General features: G+C 39.0%; 2 protein-coding genes across 8 annotated transcripts in view; one reads left to right on the forward strand and one right to left on the reverse strand.

Annotated features, from left to right (window-relative positions):
* Positions 1–10,293, forward strand: part of FAM8A1 (family with sequence similarity 8 member A1) — a 26,082-nt gene extending 15,789 nt beyond the window's left edge. Inside the window, exons 3-5 of the mRNA XM_073332000.2 lie at positions 205–328; positions 1,376–1,515; positions 2,263–10,293. Coding sequence (XP_073188101.1) covers positions 205–328; positions 1,376–1,515; positions 2,263–2,407 — 409 coding nt within the window. The 3' untranslated portion in view covers positions 2,408–10,293. The remainder of the gene's footprint in view (positions 1–204; positions 329–1,375; positions 1,516–2,262) is intronic.
* The window catches only part of NUP153 (nucleoporin 153), a 62,666-nt gene continuing 49,411 nt past the window's right edge, over positions 8,782–22,036 (reverse strand). For 6 of the 7 annotated variants that reach the window (XM_073331994.1, XM_073331999.1, XM_073331998.1 and 3 more), the window contains 6 exons: positions 19,093–19,287; positions 17,690–18,538; positions 15,347–15,718; positions 13,529–13,807; positions 10,846–10,993; positions 8,782–10,157 (listed from right to left, as the gene is read on the reverse strand). In XM_073331994.1, the coding sequence (XP_073188095.1) occupies positions 10,073–10,157; positions 10,846–10,993; positions 13,529–13,807; positions 15,347–15,718; positions 17,690–18,538; positions 19,093–19,287 (1,928 nt within the window). In that variant the 3' untranslated portion in view covers positions 8,782–10,072. Of the gene's footprint in view, positions 10,994–13,528; positions 13,808–15,346; positions 15,719–17,689; positions 18,539–19,092; positions 19,288–22,036 lie in introns of all 7 variants that reach the window. The other variant, XM_073331997.2, reaches the window with a different exon arrangement.

The raw sequence follows: 22,036 nt of genomic DNA on the forward strand, positions 1-22,036 counted from the left end.
TAGCTACATCTATCAAGGGAGTGGTTTTTTCACATCTCTGATGGACATAGCTATGCCTATATAACCTTTCAGTGTAGACCAGGCCTAGGTTCCAAAGGGGTAACCGAAGTGGTGGCTGCAGGTATGGGAATACCATAATGAAGGTCAAATGCATTAGGTTTGTGAAATGGCTCACTTGTTAAAGTGAAGTCTTCTTTTGTACAGGGACATTTCCAAGTTTGCTATGCACTATATAGTAGAAGAAATAGATGAAGACACATCCATGGAAGACTTGCAGAAAATGATGGTAGTGGCCCTTATCTACAGGTTGTTAGTCTGCTTCTATGAGGTAACTAGTCATGAATATTAAATCCTAACTTATCAGCTGGATGTTCAGGTCAAATGTTGTTCCATGACTATCAGAAATATTTGAAAACTGATTAGTTAATTGGTTAAGAAGTTTAACACTAATATACCAACTGAAGTTGTTGGAATTACTAATATAGGATACTACTAGAAGTTCATTTAACCATAAATTCCTTTATTAAATCCAAAGGCCAAATTATACAATTGCTCTAAAAATCTAAATAACAATAAGCAATCAATACATCTATACAGTAGCAAACATAAGTTGATTAGTACACTCTGAAAAGGCCCATCCTAGGGACACACCTCTCATCCTGACTGGCATCAGCATGATCAGATAGGAATGACAACTACCCTTAGCAAACATGGGGTTTTTTTATACAGTATAACAAACAAGTGATGCCATTGCCAATTACTTACTTCAGCTAAAAACCAATTTTGGGCAGTCTGGGGCTGCTCTTTTCTTAGCTTTCCATCGACCTTGGCTAAGACCAGATAGGGTTAGGGCAGTGTGGGCCTTTTTCTTTGAATGTCTCTGTGTCAAAGCTAGCTGCAACTGGTTTATCTCTTTACACGTTGCCATATTTTAAGAGAATATTGGAGGTTACTATAAATTCATCACAACCCTTTTGTCTGTTAGAACCAAGTTTTTGTTAGTGTTCTCTTAGCCATATTTCAAGAATAGCCTTCTCCTAAAACTTGTCTTGTTCGATGTTACATTCTTTTTTAGCATTTGAACCAATTATTTTTCAAGGATTAGTTACATTTGCTTAGCTCTTTACACAATTTACTAAACACACATGTAATTCTTACCCTAGCTAAACTAACTTTAAACCTTTTATTTTAAAACTCTAAATGTAAACTTACTACATGAGAATAAATGTAAATTAAATATTCAGTGTAGTAAGATTAAGACTTCGGTGCCATTTGGATTGCTCTTATTTATAGATCAGGCTTACTAAAATTATATACATTTTGGGCAACCAGTAGTGATGGGTTGCAGAAATAAATTTGTTTATTTCTCTTGCAGATAATCTGCATTTGGGGAGCTGGTGGGGCAACCCCAGGGAAGTTCCTGCTTGGACTTCGAGTTGTGACATGTGATACATCTGTCCTTATTGCACCAAATCGTGTGTTAGTGATTCCATCCTCTAATGTTAGCATAACAACGTAAGTACTCTTCACTTAAATGTATCACTCACAAATTAATAGGGTTGAAAGTACATGATTTGAAATAAGATTACTTTGCCAGCATTTTGCTGATTTGTTTCCTTATTAAAACAGTCATGTATAATGAGATCTCTCAGTCCATACTTCGTAGTGAGAGGTCTGCCTTTTAACACTAAAGAATTGAGGGGATCTAGTTCTTCTGAAATATGGGTCTATTATAGGCGTGGGTGGGCAAGGTTCTATAGTCTGCAATGTGCAGAAGGTCAGTGTGTCCTTTCTGGCCTTAAAGTTTCTCTCTCTTTGGCAGGTTTCAGAGTAACAGCCATGTTAGTCTGTATTCGCAAAAAGAACGGGAGGACTTGTGGCACCTTAGAGATGAACCAATTTATTTGAGCATGAGCTTTCGTGAGCTACAGCTCACTTCATCGGATGCATAATAGTCTCTAAGGTGCCACAAGTACTCCTTTTCACTTCATCGGATGCATACTATGGAAACTGCCACAAGTACTCCCTCTCTTTGGCAGTGAGACTTATCAGACAGAATCCTGCAGTGACCCAAGAATCATGTACTAACTATCTAATCACGTAAACAGAAAGGCATATTTTAGCTTTGCATGTTAAAATACTTGATTTCTAAATCCATATGATTCACTTTGTGCTGTATAACTTTAAGGTACTGGATCAGTGGCAAAACTACTCTGGGCAGGGACTGAAAATTAAAACAAGCCGATTTCCTTCTCATTCTAGGTCTACAATACGAGCCTTGATCAAGAATTTTTCTATTGCTTCCTTTTTTCCTGCATTCATTACGCTGCTATTTTTTCAGCATAATAGAACAGCCTATGACATTGTAGCAGGAACTATTGTGGTAAGAAGAAATGGAGTCAGATGATACCAAAAGAAGCCCAGATTACCAAACTTTTTTTAACTCCTAAAAAACAAAGTAAAGAAGACCATCAGTATTGCTTGCCCAAACTAACTGGAGACAGATTCGGACGTTAAACAATGAGTCATTCCAGTATGGTGGCAATGATTATCTTGGAAGTATTGATTTTTCTTAAATGCCAAAGAGGTTTCAGAGAAATAGTACCTATTCAATTTGGGAAGTATTAACATTAGATTGACGGGAAGGAAACTGCTTATATTTATCCATAAAGGACAGTATCTCTCAGTCTCCAGAAGGGAGATGCCTGGAAATATTGCCATCTTAAGAAGTACTAGTTCTACAACTTGATTATTTTATGGCAAAAATAAGCTGGAGAATGTAGTTGTCGTCTATGTTGATGTTTACAAAACACATTACAGAAACTGTCCCTTAGAGGGGATTGCAGTGTTTCTTTGGGGGATGGAGGCAAAAATATAGCTAATGTTTCCATTAAACCGATGCATTGTGCCGTGGTTGGGTATTATCAACCCCTAAAAGGCTTAGTGAACTCCTTCACTTCAAGAATTGTATTTCTTTACCACTTTTTAAATGTCTTATCGAAACATGTATTGTGGCAGGTTTTTTGCATGATTGTGTTAAGCATTAAGTCACTTACTATTTATGTCTGTCCTAATGAAGAGGTAAATTAAGTTACTACTACTTTGTGGGAAGAATAAGTTACTGTGGTATTTGTGAATTAGGTTTGTGTAAATAACTTCAGAGCTATAAAATTAACATGGTTACAAACAAAAGGTGAAAATGGTTGCTTCTGTTTGTAGGGGAAGGAAAGTTTTTACTTCCCTCAAATTGTTGCAGATAGACTATGTAAACTGATAGATGGAGTTTATATGTAGCATGTAGAAATATCAACCAGAACACAAATTATGGCTAACTGTATAGATAAGTTCAAAAATTGGTTTTCACTTTATATTTTAAAATTCTGCCTAGTCACTGCTATATGCAAATAACTTGGATCCTACTGATGAATAAAGAAGCCTAATATTTTGCATGATTACATAGCTTTGTTAACATTTATGTTTATTCATGTAATATTGACTGGGAAAGAGCTTCTGAAGAACAATGCCAACTTTTTGTTAAAAGCTTAAGTGTGTTTTTTTTTTTTAATGAATTGGAATTCCCCATTACTGTCTGTAGTTGGCTTAGGACTAAATATTGACAAGTGGTTGCAGCAGTTACTCTTGACTGTCATCTACTTTGTGCAAGAGGGTGTTGTGGGAGGGTATTTGAAAATGTGCAATTTAAACATAGAACAAGCATTTGTACTGTTAATGAAATAATTTAGGAAGGTGAGTGCCACTATCAACTTTCATAATAGTTCAGCATTTTAACGATTATTTGGTGTATCGTTAGGGCTAAGTATTGAAGTGTTCTGATCTAAGGAAGCATAAAGCTGTACTAATTTTCACTACTGTGGTGTTTAATCTGCTTTTTGGTTACTACTTGCAAAAGGTTGAATTGTCTGCTTTACAGAGATGTGTATATTCATTTGCATGATTAGATTCCCCCGCTCCCCCATCCCAGAGTCAGCTCACTGCTTCTTGTAAACTTTGTCTCCACTTACACATTGTAATTTTTAAGTCTTGCCTAGAAACCGCCAATTTCTTAAACTGCAGAGCTACTGTTTATAATCTGAACCTCAGCTAATACTCATTCCTAGAACTGATGAAGTCGATGAACACTGAGTTCAGCCACAGTACAAATACAACCATATTCTACTTTCCTTTCTGGTTTCACTGTGTGATAGGGCAGCAGGTTTCACCAGCACATTGTGTGTGGTGTCCCCCTCCCCTCCCCGTCCCTTACTAAGCAGTTCCTGTTCTGCACATGCTGTAAGCAGAACTATTTGGCTACAATACTAGCATGAATAGGTTAGATGACAGAAAGCTGGGAGATGAATCTACACCACAACCTTGAATAGCTGAGTTAGTCATACTAGTATAATTAAAGGGTTTTGGGAGAATGACAGTAACAGTGAATATGAACTACTGCTAGATAGAGATGACTGGCTAACTCTGCTTAAGCCATTGCTTTTCAGTACAGATATGGCAGGGGAGGGCAAACTACAGCCTGTGGGCTGGATCCGGCCTGCAGGATTGCCAGCCCCATGATGCAGCGGGGCTAAGGCATCCTCCTAGCCTGCCCTGGCCCTGCGATGCTCCCAGAAGCGGCTGGCACCACATCCCTGTGGCCCCTTGGAGGGGCGCTCTGTGTGCTGCCCTCACCTGCAGGTACTGCCCCCTGCAACTCCCATTGGCCAGGAATGGGGAACTGCACCTAATGGGAGCTTTGGGAGTGGTACGCACAGGCCTGAGCCCCCTGCCTTGAGCCCCCAACCCTCTGGCCTGATCCCCTTTCTGTGCCCCAACCCAACATTCATTGCCCTGCATATAATTTCCCCAGGCAGATGTGGCCCTCAGGCCAAAAATTTTGCCCATCCCTGAGATATGGGTGGCTATTTGGCTTGATGGGCAACCTTCTGCTTGTATCTAAAGTCAGGACACTGACCAAACCTGTCTCATCTGGAGACCCAGATTCCAAACCTAGACCCATCATCAATTAGACATCTTTTTTTTTTGTATTAAAAGAGTGCCCCTGCCCCAAATTATGATGGCACTGTACAAACAGTCCAATGAGCCCTGTCCAAAGAAATTACAGTTGAAGAAAAGATTTAAAAAGTAGTGGGTTTATTTTACACTGTAGTCATTGCAAACAACTGGAGCTAGGCTTGCTATTTTAGGGAAGAAATCATTAGCATTAAAAGGAGCCACCTTTGCAAGGTGTATTTTGCACATACTTTTCCTTCAAAAATAAGTGTACAGTTTTAATAAATTTAACAGTAAATAGTGTAGTTAAGGTAAAATATCATTCCACTGGCTAGACAGAATATAACTTCCCATTTAATCCTTATTCACTAAGGCTGTAATGTCTAACACCCCAAACTCTTGGGGGAATGTCTTATAGGTGTGGCTCAAGCTTAATTGTACCAGCATAAAATTGTTCTAATGATGTATGGGTCTTCTCCCTGAAGACATGCATTTTTGAACTCTTAAGATTAGTCCTAACCAACACCCAAATCAGATTTCTGAAAGGCTCATAGCATTCTAAACAGGAATCTAGTTTCTGCTATATAAATGAATTCATTCTCTGTATCACAAAAGGCTGCATGTTACCTTATCAGTTGCCTATAGATGATACTTTGTGTTGTCTGTTGCACCATAGTGAGGCTGTACTAGAGCAAAACTTCAGAGATTGTAGAATCAAGAAAAAAACTTGACATCTCATGTTAAGGTTCTGCTCTTAAGTGCTCAAGATGTCAATCAGATGACCAGATTTATGGTGAATTGCTGCAGTTAACTGTTTACTTCCTCTTGTTTATATATTTAATCTTATCTCAAATAAAAGTCTGTTTCTACAAAGTACTTGAATTCAAATGTCACTGCCTCTGGCTTAAGTCTGTTTCTCACACTCAAATAGGTGCTTGCCGTCACTGTTTTGTTTGGAACTGGTCAGGGTATTCAGTCGTCTGATACTTCAAAGACAATTTATACCATTCAGTTCCTCAATAAAAATCTAAGCCCTGAAGTGTCCTTTTATATGAAGAGTGACATTACCACAAACATTTGAGTTTTGAAATTAATTCCTTTGAATTATCAGCACTTGGTCATAGCTTGCTGTCATTCATAAAGTTAATCTACAGCTGTTTGCCTATTTACAATGTAAGCTTTAAGAATTCACTTCTAAATTAACAGTAGACTATAAATTAAATGTGACCAAGTTATGCTATACTTATCACAAAACTGGATCGTTCAGCTGTGCTTGTGGAAAATGAATGGCTTGTCAGTTGTGCTTTTTGCCAGTCTGACTGTAGGCTGGTCTGTATAAAATACAAGTACCCTTTTGTATTCCTACTTCAGCTAAAGCATTAGGTATGAAAGATGCAAGGTAAAGATAGAGACAGGGAAAAAGGACAAGCTAATCATGGACTGAAGTGTGTCTCCTCTTTTGGAGAAGTGTTGTATTGTTGAGGAGTGATTAAGATCAGCCTAGATATTAAAATTCAGAGGTCTGTGAAGGAGACTACCTAAAGGTGGGAGGTTGAAACGTTCTCTTTGCAAGAAGAATGTTCTGCTTCAGTCTTTAGGCATATTTCAGAAGAAATTACCTGGTAGGAGTGTGTGCTTTGCTTTATAACAAAGTTAACTCAGATGCAGAATCCTTGCAGCAATGGGAAGAGTTGCAGCTCTGGAAGTTGCTAATACTATTGCTGGAGAGTTGCCACCAGTTGACATTTTTTCCTGTAGAGCATCAGTAGCTCTTCACTGTAAGTATGGCTTGGCTAGGATAAAAGGGATGTTTATTTTAAAGGTTTAGCTAACACTTCAGGCATACTGTAGGAACTGCTACAATTTCCTTCCTTCCTGTGTGGAGGCCATTTTCTGCCCACAGTGGGAGAGGGTGAAAATAATTCCTTGGTAACTTTCAGGGCTTATCTTTACTGAAGTGTTAACTCAACATATAACTTGTGTTGCCTTAACCCACCTCCTGTCCATATACAAATCTTAAGTTTGAATTAGGTGCTTTAAACCTGAGCGAGTTCGCCCATCATCTGCTACAAACTGAAGCTCAGGTTAGGCCAGATCAAAAAAAGCCCCTCAAATACATGCACTTATACCAGCAAAACAGTGTTATTGCTAGTATAATCTCTTTCTCTCATGGGAGGCCAGGGATGTGGGAAACACCCCAGCTGCTGGTTTTGGTTATACCAGTAAAAGTGTCCACAGTAGGAGAGCTTTGCCAATGTGGTATGCTGACACAGCTATTCCAGCAAAGCCTTCCAAATGTAGACCTGGCTTTAATAAAGTAGGGAGACCTTGCAGCTCATCTAATCATTTTGTGCAGCCAGTCACTTGAGTTTAGCTAATGTGTGGCAACAGCAGTGTACAGAGAGTGAACCCTTGAAACAGGTAATTACTGTTTGCAAAGGTGATCAGTACAGTAAGCTGAAGGGGTAGCTCCCCACTTCACTCCGTTTAAATCTGCCCCTATCACATGTACAGCTCCACTTAGGGGAGCCCTACTGGAAACAGACTAGCATACTTTTTATTAAGTCTTCTGAGGTTGCTTAGAGCAATGGAGCTAGGTGAGACTACTACAGACTTTGTTAAAAAATACCTCCACCTTGTCTCCACTAGGGTTTTACAGCAAGATAGAAGTCTGTCAAACCCTCCATTTTGGAAATGAAGAGAAACTTGAGGTTCCAGCACAGTCAAGCTACTGAAATTAAGCAGCTAAGAGTATGACAAATTCCCCATTTTCAGAGGTGACTAGCACATTTAACTACAAAGCTGTTTCAAAATATAATTTGATGTGTGATTGACCATAAATATCTTAGCTATCAAAACACCTCACTTTTAAAATTTTTAGTACTAGTTTGCTTTGGTAATTCTAATAGGCTAGAACATTATGTTCAATGCTTAAGTGAGGAGTCTTCCTCGGAGTAGGCTTTGGATTTGTCTACAGCAGAGAAGTTTGAAGTGTTAACCACCTGTAGCTCCTCAGCACACGTAACATAACTTAAATTATTAACACAGTAGAATGGATATCTGGGTTCCAGCCAATCCATGTTTCTGAACATCCAGTTGGATAAACCTCTGGACCACCTTCACAGTAACAATCGGCGGTAGCTTGTTTCCACAGGGAAATGGATGTTTTTGTCAAGACACCCTTAGTTCCAGGAATGCCTCCTTACTTATGTAATCCTCCCACTAGTCTGTTTCTGGACTGTGAACAATATTGGCAAGTACAGATTGTTAAATTCTGGCAGCAGAAGTGGCTGTCTGACCATTCCCCAGCGAGCTCTGAGATCAGCTTGTCTTCCACCAGCTCACTGCAAGAAATACTTACTGCTGCCTTAGAAGTTTTAATCAGTACAGTGGAAGCCACCATACCAGATGACCTGGTGGTAGGGATTTTAGGATTTTTCCCTAAAATTATTCTAGGTTCAGAGGCTTTCTAACATCCTCACTAGAGTCTCACAGACCACCATCCCTTCCTATTTGCAATCACTTAAGAGCCCTGTGACAATTACATAGAAGAATACTAGGAAAATATTTAACAGCTGGAACAAGGACAAGGAGCCAGGCCTATGTAACCAAGTCACCAGCAAGTGCTTTGCAGTTTGAGATGCTCTGGGCCTCACCTCAGTCCCATATGCTACAGCTCTCTGAATGCCTTGACTTTTTGGTTGGTTTTCAGTGCTGTTGAAATCCACGCAGCAGCAATTTTAATTAAATCAAGTAAAATACGAGTACAGGCAAATATTATGGTTATGTGCATTTATTTTGATTTTTAAAAGTATGTAAATGTATATGCAAATTAGGTACAGCCCTCAGGCTCTAGGTAAGTAACCAGTTACAGCCCCTCTGGGTTGAGAAGTTTAAACATCCCCTCGTTTCGAGGATCCATTAAATCACAGAGCACACATTTATACCAATCTCCGTATTTCTGTTAAAAGCAGAAACGTTGCAGAGAGGTATGACCTCTATTCTGGTGGACACAATGCTTCATCTTACAGATAGGTTTCAATGTGAGTTAAAACTACCACAGACAATATTTCATAATTTTTATTGATGGCATTTATCCCATGGTTTAACATGTTAATTATACTGTAATAAACATGGCTTTAATATTAAACTTTTCCTTATTATCCAAAGTCACCACAGTCCATTTCTGTAAATATAAAAATATATACTTAATACTTTGTACAATACTGGTTTTTGGTCCAAACAAAAATGGATCAGAAAAGCCAATAAACTCACTTTAAGAATTCCCAATTTTATTTAAAGATTTTTCCAAATGGATTTAGGCAACTTTGAATAATGGGATTTACATAATAAAATCTGAGACAATACTAAACAAAAATTGCCATAACACAAAATTAAAATTTCAAGTTCACAGATCTGTTATGCCAAAAAAGAGAAACAAAATTGTATTTACACTTTTTCATAATAAAATAACAAAAAGGCGAGACAGGTGATAAAGAGCCGTAAGAATGAAAATATAGAAATAGCATATAATTATTAAATGGAGAACTACAGATCTAACAAGTCCTTAGCAGGGACCATCCTTTAATCAGTCTTCCTCTATCAGAAAATTTTAGTGCACAATACACCCAACTCACTCACTTCACACATACACCAGCACAAACTCAGCATAGAAATCATTCATTATCAACATTCTCTACTCTATACAGAATCCCTTCACTGATATAATTACAAGTTTGAGGCGTCAGTAAACGCAAATGAACGCACACAGTGGTGCAGATGAAGAGGTATTATACAAAGCTATTTGCTGTGCAGGCTATCGTCATGTCTATAGCCAGACCATGCCAAGTCTGAATAAAGAAATTACTGGATTCTAAAATAGTTTTGCTTGAGAACTTTCCTGTTGCCAACTCTACCTCTTACCAGAAAAACTAAATGGGGAAAAAGACAGCAGAGTTTTGAATTTCTTTAGGCAGATCTGACTTCAGCTAAACCCAGCATGAGGTACAATCCAATAAGTGCAGGGCACCAGCTGTTGTGAAAATTGCTGTCTAATAACGACTGACAATTATTTTCTACGTCTAACTGCAGTCTTTATCTTCCGCCCAGAAACTGAAGATCCAGAAGCAGAGAACACATTTTTCCCGTTAGACCTGTCAAAAGAATTCAGAAGTAGTCAAAAGTCTAGCATGCTGCCACTGCAAATCTCAGGATCTTTCTGGAATAATTTAAAATCATCATATGTATTCTGACAGCAATTAGCTAGGCCCAAACTTCATAAAATCCACAGCAAGAGAAGGATTCCAGAAACAAAACAAACACCCACATTTACTGTATTACACACAGAACAAAATGAATAAGTTGCTGGCTTTAAAGTAGATGCAAGGTCTGAAAACATGAAAGGCAGCCTAATTTTCATGCCTCACTTGAGACACTTCAAAAAGTACAGGAGGACTTGTGGCACCTCAGAGACTAACCAATTTATTTGAGCATAAGCTTTCGTGAGCTACAGCTCACTTCACAGCTGCTACTCTGAAACCTTTAAAAAGTACTTGATCTTCAGAGGATGGATGCTCAACATCTGAAAACGGGGCCCCTTTAAGATGATGACTGACTAGTCGTTTTGGGTGCCAAATCTGGCACTTTTAACATAATTCAGTCTAAGTATTTATATGGAGCTCATTGTTCATGTGAACACCTAAAGTAATCATGTAAATGAAGACTGATTTGGGAGTTGGAAGCTGCACATACTTAACTCTAACAGCTATAATTCCTATGAATTAGGATCCTTATTCCTCCCCACCACCATCACCCTTTTAGTCACTTAAAAGATATTCTTACCCCATTGCAAATGATGGAGTCGGGTTAAATGGAAATCCTGAAGAGCCAGAAGGCTGGGTTGGTGGTGCTGGTGCACCAAAATTAAATACTCCTGGGTTATTACTTGTGAAGCTGAAATTATTACTACTTCCGAACTGGAATACAGCACCTAAAAAAGACAAAGTCTATGTTTAACTCCCCCATCCGATGCAAAAAAAAAAAACCAACAACAAAAAAACCACGATTCTTCCCCTTTGCCATTCTATCATATAAGTTTGTGTCACAACAAGACTACAGGCTTCCCTAAAGCAGTGATACCAAAGTCGCTATTGCTAAAACCTACACTAAAAGTATTCACTCATTTAAGTGGGGCAACTTCATGGAGGACTGGGACTTTTAAGCCAACATCTACTGCAGCATTGCTGATTCAGATACAAGGTGATGGCCCTGTGAGTGCAGCAACTTTTAATATGTGCAGCAGGTTTATTAAAGTCATTTAGGGTACGTGACAGTCAATTCCTCTTTATTCTGGATATTTGTGCATTTCAGATTATGTGCCTTTAGAAGTCAGAATAATTCATTATAAAAGCAGGGCATGTGGCATATTTTGAATGGTCTGAACATTTTTAGGAAGCCTTTTGAAAAGCACATTGAGGAGCTATACTTAAAATATATTTATAATCACAGGCAATGCCTCCCACAGGTTGGATTTATGCATAATACTTGGAGTGGTTTACAATTTATCTGGTCATTCATAAATCAAAATACATACTATAAAGTTTTCTGAACCAAGAATTGTATTCAAGTATTGTTTATTATCAAACAAAAGAGTTTCAACATATTCACACAGGCTTTCAGTGAGAGGACGCAGTTACAGACAGAGGCTCCAGAACAGAACCCTTCTAGGTAAGGCAAGGCAAGGCACCTCGCTCTTATTAACCAAGTACTTCTTTGCAACTTACATTTTTCAATACTAAAGTCACAACTCTGTGATTTCAACTTCAAGGGACACTCCCAGGGCTTACACACAAATTTTGGTGCTGTTAAAAAAAAGTGTTACTGAACCTAAGTTAAGATTTTTTAAAAAGTGGGTCCCTAAAGTCAGTCTCTTAAATCTATAGGAGAGCTTCTAAAATTTAGGCTATTTAGCTAGGTGCCTAAGTATAAAATAAAATAATGTTCATTTTCATTCTTATTGTATTTTTTTATTTTGAAGCGTAAACGTTGTACAAAACCATTAATGCAAAACCATTAAAACCGGGAGGCAGACTCCAGGGTAGGTGTACTGCCTGAAACAAAAGGTAGGCAATTTTTAAAAATTGCTGAAGGTAGTTTAGATTTCAAGTTAATCATTAAACCCCAGACTTACGATGAGGACTACACCCACTGCAGGACTAGGGCCTGACTATTTCAATCTGAACAGTTTATTTGGATTTGAACGTTCCCTTGCAGTGTTTACAACCCAGCCCTGTGTTACAGGACAAACAAAATCCATTAAAAAATGAAACTGACTACTGTACTTTCACTGTCCAAACTGAGTGAAATGCAAAAAATACATAAATCTAACTTTCTTTTCAATTTTTCTATTAAGAATGAGTCATAACATTTAAGGGTATTATCGTGCCCTTTTAAAACTGTTTCCCTATTTTCTGTTACAGCAGTAACCTTATAGCTACAAGCCTAGCTGTAAATAAAGTCTCACTTTACAGTTGAGTGTGTGGTTTTGATATTTAAGCAAACATTTTATACTGTGCTAAGAAGTTTATAAATTCACCACCCTGAAAGCTCAACAACAGTCCATATGTTCGTCTAACACCTAATGCAAGGAGTTAGGCACTACCACAATATAAACGTTAAATAATCTGTGCAGACCAGGTAATCAGACAGACACTGATCTCTAAATGCCACCAGATCAAGGGAGGGCTGACTAAGTCTTTCAAATGAATAGAAATAAAGTGTCGATATTGTTGCTAGGCATAACTGATTACTGACCTGTATTATTTGCTTATTTTCCTAGATGATGTTTGTAATTTCTATAGAATTACTGCATGCACCCCTAGTCAGTGAATAAAGCTCCCACAAAGACAAGGAAGCTGGGAAATTGTTCCTTTTAATAAAAAATATGCATTCTATTCTGAGAAAATACTACTTAAGCTACCATAATCAAAATAATAAACTACAGTGACAGAGGAGGATCCTCATGAATGCAGGGCCTTGTCCAGGCTTAGAGTATATTCATCTTCAAGTCACATTGCCTTCAACCTCGTGGTGTGAGTTTCATATATTTTTATACTGTGTTTTTCTAACATTTGTTAATTTTAACACTAACATTCTTGAAAGAGAACAAATCTTAATTTCACCCTAATGAATTTTGTGGGGAAGTTTCTGATGAAGGTGGGGGGTACCATCTGACCTCTACGAATGATGCAAATTACTGAATAATTCTGTTAATGGACATTACATGTTATAGTAATCAGATTCTGTTTCTTATCTGTAATAAAGTGTTTAATATGCACTGTGTTTGAGAAAGGAGATTAAAAAATAAAACAATTTATTCCTTAAAAGTTGTAGTGTTTTACCAAAAGTTGGCATGAAATCCCACGTAGCCTTATTACTTACTGAACAGTTAAGGAGAGTTCTTTCTAGAAACAAACCTACATCTTGAGACCAAAATAAATGTCAGACATGAAGGGCTTGCACTCACTGGAATTAGGTGTTGTACTGGAGCCAAAACCAGGCTGTTGGCTTGCTTGCTGTCCAAACACAGGAGGCTGACTACTGCTTGACACAGACCCGAAGGCTGGAGGTGCAGGCTGAGAGCCAGCTGAAAATAATGAAGTTGATGATAATGATCCAAAGGTTGGAGCATTTGGCTGGCTGGCACCTTGACTTTGACCAAATGTTGGTGTCTGGCTGGCACCAAATGCTGGACCAGCAGCAGGTGCTGAAGACCCAGAGCCAAACACAAATGAAGAGGAAGAACCTAGAAAAGCAAGGAAGCAGAACAGAAACTTAAGTATTGCATATAACTGACATACAGTAATAACTGAACACACAGGGAAAACATCTGCCAAGTGTCACTATTTCAATGACTTTTCATTTCGTCTAAAGACATTTCAGGCAGCAATTACACAACAGAGGAAAAGAGCATGGTCTACTGCACTATAACTTAGAATCAAGGAAAACAGATTTGTTTAATTGCACATACAATTTTGGATTTCTGCATTAGAAATAATAGTCAATTAATGTGTCATTTTTGCCTCAGATTCAGTGCGATTTATTCAAAGTGACAACCTGGTTTGCTGGCAAAGAAGCCATAATTCAGAGTTAGGATATTATTTGTTCTTAAAAAATGTGGAATTCTTCATATGGCAATTCCAGGTCCAAACTCTGAACTGCTGCTTCTGGCACAAGGAGTTCCTGAACTTAACTTCTCGGGTTATGAGGGTTGGAGACAACCAAATTTAAATTCTGCTTCTTAATAGAAAGAATAACGAAATAAATTTTACTTAAATCACTGGGTGGTTTGAGCCTGTACCTCTGAGTTTAACTTAAACTCATGCCAAATTAGATGACACATTTTAGGATTTTAGACTCTAATCTCTAATTTGTTTGAATCAGTGGGAGATAAACAGGATCACTGTTCTTAACCCATTAACCTGGAAGAAACAAATCTGATCTTAAATGAACCGGTCATAGTAGCAGCAGCAAATGCATGAGTGTTGTGCTTAAACACTGCACTAATGAAGAAGGCTGCACTAAGGTAAAGAAGTCAAGAATTCTGTGCTTAAAAATACTAATGACATTTGAGGATTTTCACATGTGGAAGGTAGAGTGGGAAGGTAAATAAATGACCATTTTCACTGAGAAGCCTGAGGGCTGTCAAGTTGATCTGAGCTGCAGAGGAGGCAAATTGAGAACCAAGGGCTCAGCAACGTAACTATGACAGCAACAATATTGTGGCAACAAATGGACCCAGACCATTTAGTGAGGGCTTTAACTTTTCCAAGAGGTTGTTTGGTTTTTTTTAATCTCTTCACGTTTTAAAGAATTGGGAAGTTAGGCTGGATTTTCAAAAACTGGTTCTGGTACAGCAATATTCCATAACTTCAATCAAATTTCTCTACGGTTTCCATATTGGAAGTAGAACTCTAGTTATATGAACTGAAAACCAAATACAGAGGTTATGTGGTGTATAAAACAACGACTGTGACACTTTGCTCTGAAACTATTTCTAATACTTATGCCTTTTTCCAATAGGAATGCCTTATGACTTTTCCTAAAAATTTCTGTGACAAAGTCCTTGAGATTTATTGATGAAAAATACTAAGAGCTAGGATTTTTTTTTCATAACAAGGTAGCCCCACTAATGACTGTGACTCCTTTGTTGTACAAAGACTACTGAATAGCCCTGTACACAGCCCATGTATTCTCCACAGTAAAATGCTGATGGAAATAAAATTGTGTTGGTCCTTCATCTACCCACAACAGTGAAATTACCAGCACTAAATTGTATACATACCTGTAGAACTTGATGTGGTTGTGGCCCCAAAGTTGAAACCAGAGGTTGCAGTATTGTTACTGCTTGTTCCTGAACCAAAGAGAAATGACCCAACAGCTGCACCTGTGCTGGAGGATGTGGTTGCTGGTTTGTTTTCTTGAGAGAACCCAAATGACTGAGGGGCACTGGATTCAGCAGCATTGCCAAATGCAGAACTGCTCACAGTGTTGCTGGCCTGTCCAAACAAAAAGGCAGCGGCAACTGGTGGAGGATTTGAGGCAGAGGAGGAGCTGCTGCCAAACACACTACTGCTGTTAGCTGAAGTGCTTGGTATGGCTGTGCTGGAGGAACCAGAGCTCAAGAAACCAAAGGCTGGCTTTGCTGCCCCTTGATCTGAAAAGAAGGAAAGCAATTATAAAGTACTTTAGAAATGAATGGCAAATGAGGCTCTGAAGGCACAACATACGTTTTGTTTCAAGCACTGAATGCCAACAACACCACTGGATGACACTTCAGTTTCATGGCTTCTCTCTCACCTATGTAAAACCAAGGTGAAATGCATAAACTGGTCTCTTTCCCAGGAAAAACACAATCGGGGGGGTGGGGGGGAGGGGTTCATGAAGACGACTACAAAGCAGAGGAAAGGCACTCCTGTCTTGGCTCTACTTGTGGCTGGCAAGTGTAGGGATGTTTGCTAAGGAAATATGAAGTAGCATTACATAGGTACAAGTACTTAGGGTTTTTTGTTTTGTTTTTATGCCACCAGTAGCGGAAATGCTTGGTAGTAAATTTTTCCAAGAGACATCAGAACAAATAGTTTCATGGCTATGCTAAATGGATCCTACTTCGGGGGGGAGAAGGGACAGACTGATTTAGAGATTTTTCTTCTCCACCCCACTGTGAATCTAAGGACCTGATCCTGCTTTCCTAAGTCAGGCAAAACTCAACAACTAAAGTGAGTACTTAGCCTGTGTAAAGGCTGCAAGGTCAGACCCTAGTTATACTTTCACAAAAATTCCAGGGTGCCCTGTTTATCCCTAATGGGGGTTAAAGTTTACTAATTAACCCCTGTGCTATCTGGAAAATAATTTAAAATTGGTAAAAGTGCATATATAAATATGCATATTTAAGTACCTTCAAGATTTCCTACAAAAGCAAATAAGACTAACCCTCCTCAGTCCAATTTCTTCATCAACCATTTTGTTTTAAGACATTAAACTAAGTTTACCCACATTTTGGAAAGCTTTAAGCTTTCACTAAGTCTGTTGCTGTGTCCATTTCTCAGACTTAATTGTCTGGCATCTTCTTTTCATTTCTCAGTCTCCATTTTTCTATTACTTAGGTCTCTGTTTCAACTCCCCCTTTCTTTGGGGATGGAGATGGGGCCACTTTATGCCGAAAGGGGAACTTAATTCCTCAAAGGACTGTCATAAATCTTTTCAATTAGAACTAACAAGAGTCCTTGCTGACACTGACTCTGGGATTAAAATAACACTGTAAATATTTATGTCATGGTATTTCATCTCAGAACTCTGAGCCCTCATCTACTATTTGTCTAGCAACATCATCATGCAGTTTTATGATTCTGAACAACATAACACTGTGAAGAGACTAATTGCAAAACACTATTTTTAGTCAGAGTTACTGACAAAACTCTTTGCTAATCCTTTAGAGAAAAAAAATCGGTTTTAAAACATGACAGGTAGTTGGGCACAACTGGAACTTAACAGCCAGAAAGCCCTCTATGCAGCAACATCACTAAAAAGCTCATTTTCACCTGCAAAGGTGGAGATATTACCAATATATGGACTAATGTGGGACAATATACTAGTACCAGATTTTGTACCAGTATAACTATTTCAGTTAGGGCTGTGATTTATTTTATCTTTTTTACTGATATAGTTATAGTGGTATAACTTCTCGTGTGGCCACAGTTATAGCAGTACAACATATTCCCCATCCCACACTGGAATACGCTGCACAGGTATAAGGCACCGTTACACTGGGATAACTGCGTCCACGCTGTACTGCTTTAACTATGGAGGTATGGAAAGCAAGAGGTACAACTTTTGTATTTAGGCAAGGCCTAATAGAAAATGGTTCTTACATGCAGTAAATATTTTCTCAATTTTTCAATCCATGGTATTCAACTCCACTGAAGTCCATAGAGAAACTGTAACAATCCTGTTATCCTCTAAGACCCAGAATTGTAAATTCATCTTCATGTAGTAAACAAAAGCTTTTCTAAAGACCTAACACATGAACAAATCACTCGAATATATTTGTTTTCTTGGCAGTGACTTAATTTTGTTACTTCATGGACTTGACCAGACAACTAAAGTTTAAAGCAAAAGATTCTTTTACCTGCAGTATTGGTTTGTGCCCCAAATGTAAAAGCTGGCTTTGTTTGCTCAGTTTCCTTCTCTTCTGGTTTTGTTAAGTTGAAACTGAAAGTGGGTTTTGCTGTGCTTTCTTCTTTGGTCTGCTCAGACTTCCCAAATGAAAAGATGGACTGCACCTTTGGCTCCTCATTGTCAACCGTCTTCCTGAACACTAACGAAGTAGCAGAGGTAACAGTGTCCTGTTTCTCCTCTGTCCTTCCCAAGACAAACTGTGAGGCAGATGCAGGCTCCATGCTGCCAAAACTGAAGCCTCCCTTTGCCGAAGGAGTTTCACCTTTTTTCTCCTCTGCCTTTTTAAATAAAAAAGGAGTTGTTGCAACTTCCTTTTCTGCCACCGTTCCAAAACTGAATCCACTCACTCCTGTTTTATTCTCTGATGTAGCAATGGAGGCAGTAGAACTTGTGCCAAAACTGAAACCCCCTAGAACAGGTTCCTCCTTCTTTTCCTGCTGTCCAAGATTAGATGTCCCAAACTGAAATGCTGAAGTAGATGGATTGCTTGTACCAGAGAGAAGTCCAAAGTTAAAATTGTTATTCTTACTGTCTCTTTTACTCTCCTCTGATTTAGAGTCGGAGGAAGAGACTCCAAATTTGAAGTCCCCTGAAGTTTTAGAGAAATTAAAGCCACCAGTCATGTTGTTTGTTACAGATCCTGACTCTGATGTAATACCAAACTTCAAACCCCCTTGTTCTCCAAATTTAAAACTTTCTGTGCTTCCTACTGTCTGAGATGACTCAGAGGATGATGACTGAATACCAAATTTAAATGACGGTGCAGCAGCATCTGAGGACACAGCAGCAGTACCAAACCCTGTAGAAAGGAATAATAGACTACATTTGTAATACAGACACATGCACTTAAGTCCTGCTCTGCAACAACACTGCTATTCTAGTCCTGATCCTCTCCTGAGCCAATTATATATATAAAAAAAAAAAAAACTTTTACTAGAAATGCCTTTTGTTTGTAGATTGTCAGTTACTTTATCATACAGACCCTCTCAAATGAGTGGTGCTGTATCCCCAACTAGGATCAAAGAACTGTACTCAGGACTCACTCTAAACCTAAACTTTTTATACACTTCAAACTAACAGATTTGATGATATGGAATACTTTAACAACAAGAATATATTCCCCGTCCTGCCCCCAGCAAGAGATATTTTCCTCACACATACACACAAAGACAATGCTGAGCCCTAACAAGTCATTTGTGAACATTTATTTTCTTTTTTCTGATATACAACACACACACACACACACACTTCGGAAAAAATGCAGCAATTCACACAAATCTTCCACTACAACTGATAAAAAAAAAAACAACGGAAAGAGTGCAATTATTATTTCCTTCAGGAAGCAAACATTACCTTGTAGCTCAGGTTTGGTGCCTGGTTTTGCATTCTCACAAGCTATGCACTTTGTGGCCTCTGCTTTGTTTTGTACCAAGCATATTTCACAGTCCCAGCTTCCCTCAGGTTTCTTGAATTTGTCTAATCCCAGAAATCCTCCAGAAGGAGTGGAGAAAGAGGATGTGCTGCTACTAGTCACAGGCAATGAACACCCTAGGAAACAAAGGAACGTGTTAAAAGTCTATTTAACTAACTAACTAAGATAATTTCATGAAGCTCTTAAGTTTCAAATACACTTTCAAGCTGTAATGTATAAACTGACCAAGCACAAGAAGAGGAAACAAAACCTGCAGATTATTTTAAATATAAATTGAGTATCTCTGAAGAATCTTGAAGAGCTTTACAAACTTAAAAGTAATATACAGACTATATAGAGGGATTACTTGAAGCACACTAAAATGCAGCCAATGCTAGGTTTAAACAGCTAATGAAGTTCATAGGCTACTGCAACATACCTCAGCTATTTAAGACAGAAAGAGAAGGAAACTGTAACCAACTGAAACTGCAAGAGAAATTCAGGTTGACAGAAGGTAATTACCAGAGCTGGAATTAATGCTGGCCCAACTTGTAAAATGATATGAGGTAAGAAGTTATTTACTAAGCAGACTCATCAGCAAATTCCAACCAGATCTCTTCCTCCTTCCCCTCTGCCCCGGCAAGCCTGAATAGAGGACTAAACACTCCTGCAGCTGCAGTGACTCTTCTCCGCCTCCTGCTCCTTGGTGGTTGCTAAAGCTACTCCCACCCTCTACCCCCTCAGAACTATCAAAGGCTGGAGGAGAAGAGGAAAGGCTGGTGATAAGGCAGAAAGAAGAGACTTGTCTAAAACCACACACCCCTGTCAGTGATACAAGAGCTAGATCTCATGAGCTCCAGACTCCCAATGCCATGCTCAATCACCCAAACCAACTGTCTACAACAGCAACAGAGGCTTCTTTGAAGAGACATGGAAGGCACCGTATTATCTGCAGCACTGGCATGCTCTCATTAGTAGCTGGCTCCTTCCGCCTGTCCTACAACCTAGACCCATCGTCATTCCCCAACAGTGTGTCAGTGGATGCTGCTCTCGTAGCAGGCCTTCTGACTTCCATAACGAATACTCAGATTGAAGCACAAATCCAAATCCAGCACGTATATAAAGGGTCCCCTGAACACCAGTTGCATCCCAGCAAATTTATCCTGTTGAACTGGGTCTTTGAAGCAGTCAGATTGAAGAACTGCCTGCCTACCTTCTACTCTTCTCCTCAAATTCACCCTCCTTTGACTTCAACCATGGAAGATAGGGAAGATATTCACCCTCATCCCACAACTTAACTTTTAGAATGATCGGATATTTTTTGCCCTCTCTCTCCCCTCTAATTCTCATCTTTGATGGACCTGGAGGCCACGCAGTTCTCTGCATCATGGGGATCTCACTGAAATCTTTCATTTCCCAAACACCTCTCAGCAATAGCCCAAAGCCAGACAAGCCACATCTAAAGGGCCAGCTCACATGAGCAAGTCCCTGAAGTAACAAGGTGTTCACTATGGTGATGAAAGTCCACAAAAGCAACGACCTCTGGAATTGAATATATATTTGGAAGAAATTCCACTCTAACCGTGCAGAGTGGTTGGAGAGCTAGGTTCAAGCTCATTTTACAGTTGCCAGAATTTTTCAGGAAGGCTTTAAAAAGGTGATTGATAGCACGTTACATATTACTAGAACAACTCATTCTTAAAGTCCATCAGGGGGTCCTTTAAGAAGGGTTTTCCACCATTTCCCACCAACCTAGAATCCAGATTTTTACAGCTCACAGAAAATCTACAAACTAAGCCTTGGCCAATAGTCAGTTTGGAGTCTTGGCTTAGTGGTCTACAGACCCACCCCCCACTTCCAAACCCTTAATGTGATTCCCTTTTTCTAGCTCTCTGGCCATCGCTTAGGCCAGGAGGGTGGGCGAGCTAGTCGCTCTCTCTATGGATGCCTATTCCTGCAAAAGGTGCCCCAACTTGGAGATGTTCCTAGTTTTATGCCTAAAGATAGATGGCCTTATTTCAGTGCATCTCCCTTCATTCTGCTCCCACCCACTTTACTGAAAGTAGCCATGTGGCAGTCAGGTGCATAAAATTATAAATAAAACTCAAAACATATATATTAATATTAATTTTAGACATATAAATACACTACACACAAAAATCAGATGCAGTCAGGGTCAAAACATATTTATAAAGAGCTCAAAGATTTTGCACGGAAGAGTGGTTCTCTTCAACTGTCATAAAAATGAAAGTATGTGTACGTAGCTTCTCAAACTCAGAGGCCAAAAGGAGCCACCATGATTATTTAGTCTGACCTGCACATTATAGGCCACAGAACCTCACCCACTCACTCCTGTAATAGGCCCTGGCTGTGTTACTGAAGTCCTCAAATCATGATTTAAAGACTTCAAGTTACGGAGAATCCACCATTTACACTAGTTCAGATCAGTAAGTGACTTGTGCCCCACACTGCAGAGAAATGCGAAAATCCCCAGGGTCTCTGCCAATCTGTCCTGGGGAAAAGTTCCTTCCTGACCCCAAATATGGCAATCAGATCCTGAGCAGGTGGGCAACATGCACCAGACACACACAGGAAAGAATTCTCTGTAGTAACTTAAAGCCCTACCTACCCCCATCTCTGCTACTGGAGATATTTGCTAATAGTAGTTGCGAATGGGCCATATGCCATTATAACAAACCTCATTGTACCATCATCTCCATAAACTCATCAAAGACAGTCTTGAAACAAGTTGGGTTTTATATGCCCCCACTACCCCCCTTGGAAGGCTGTTAAAGAACTTAATTCCTCTGATGGTTAGAAACCTTTGTCTAATTTCAAGTCTAAACTTGACGGCCAGTTTATATCCATTTGTTCTTGTGCCAACAT

Source organism: Lepidochelys kempii, chromosome 2 (genome assembly GCF_965140285.1).
Source record: "Lepidochelys kempii isolate rLepKem1 chromosome 2, rLepKem1.hap1, whole genome shotgun sequence".
Classification (NCBI taxonomy): domain Eukaryota; kingdom Metazoa; phylum Chordata; order Testudines; family Cheloniidae; genus Lepidochelys; species Lepidochelys kempii.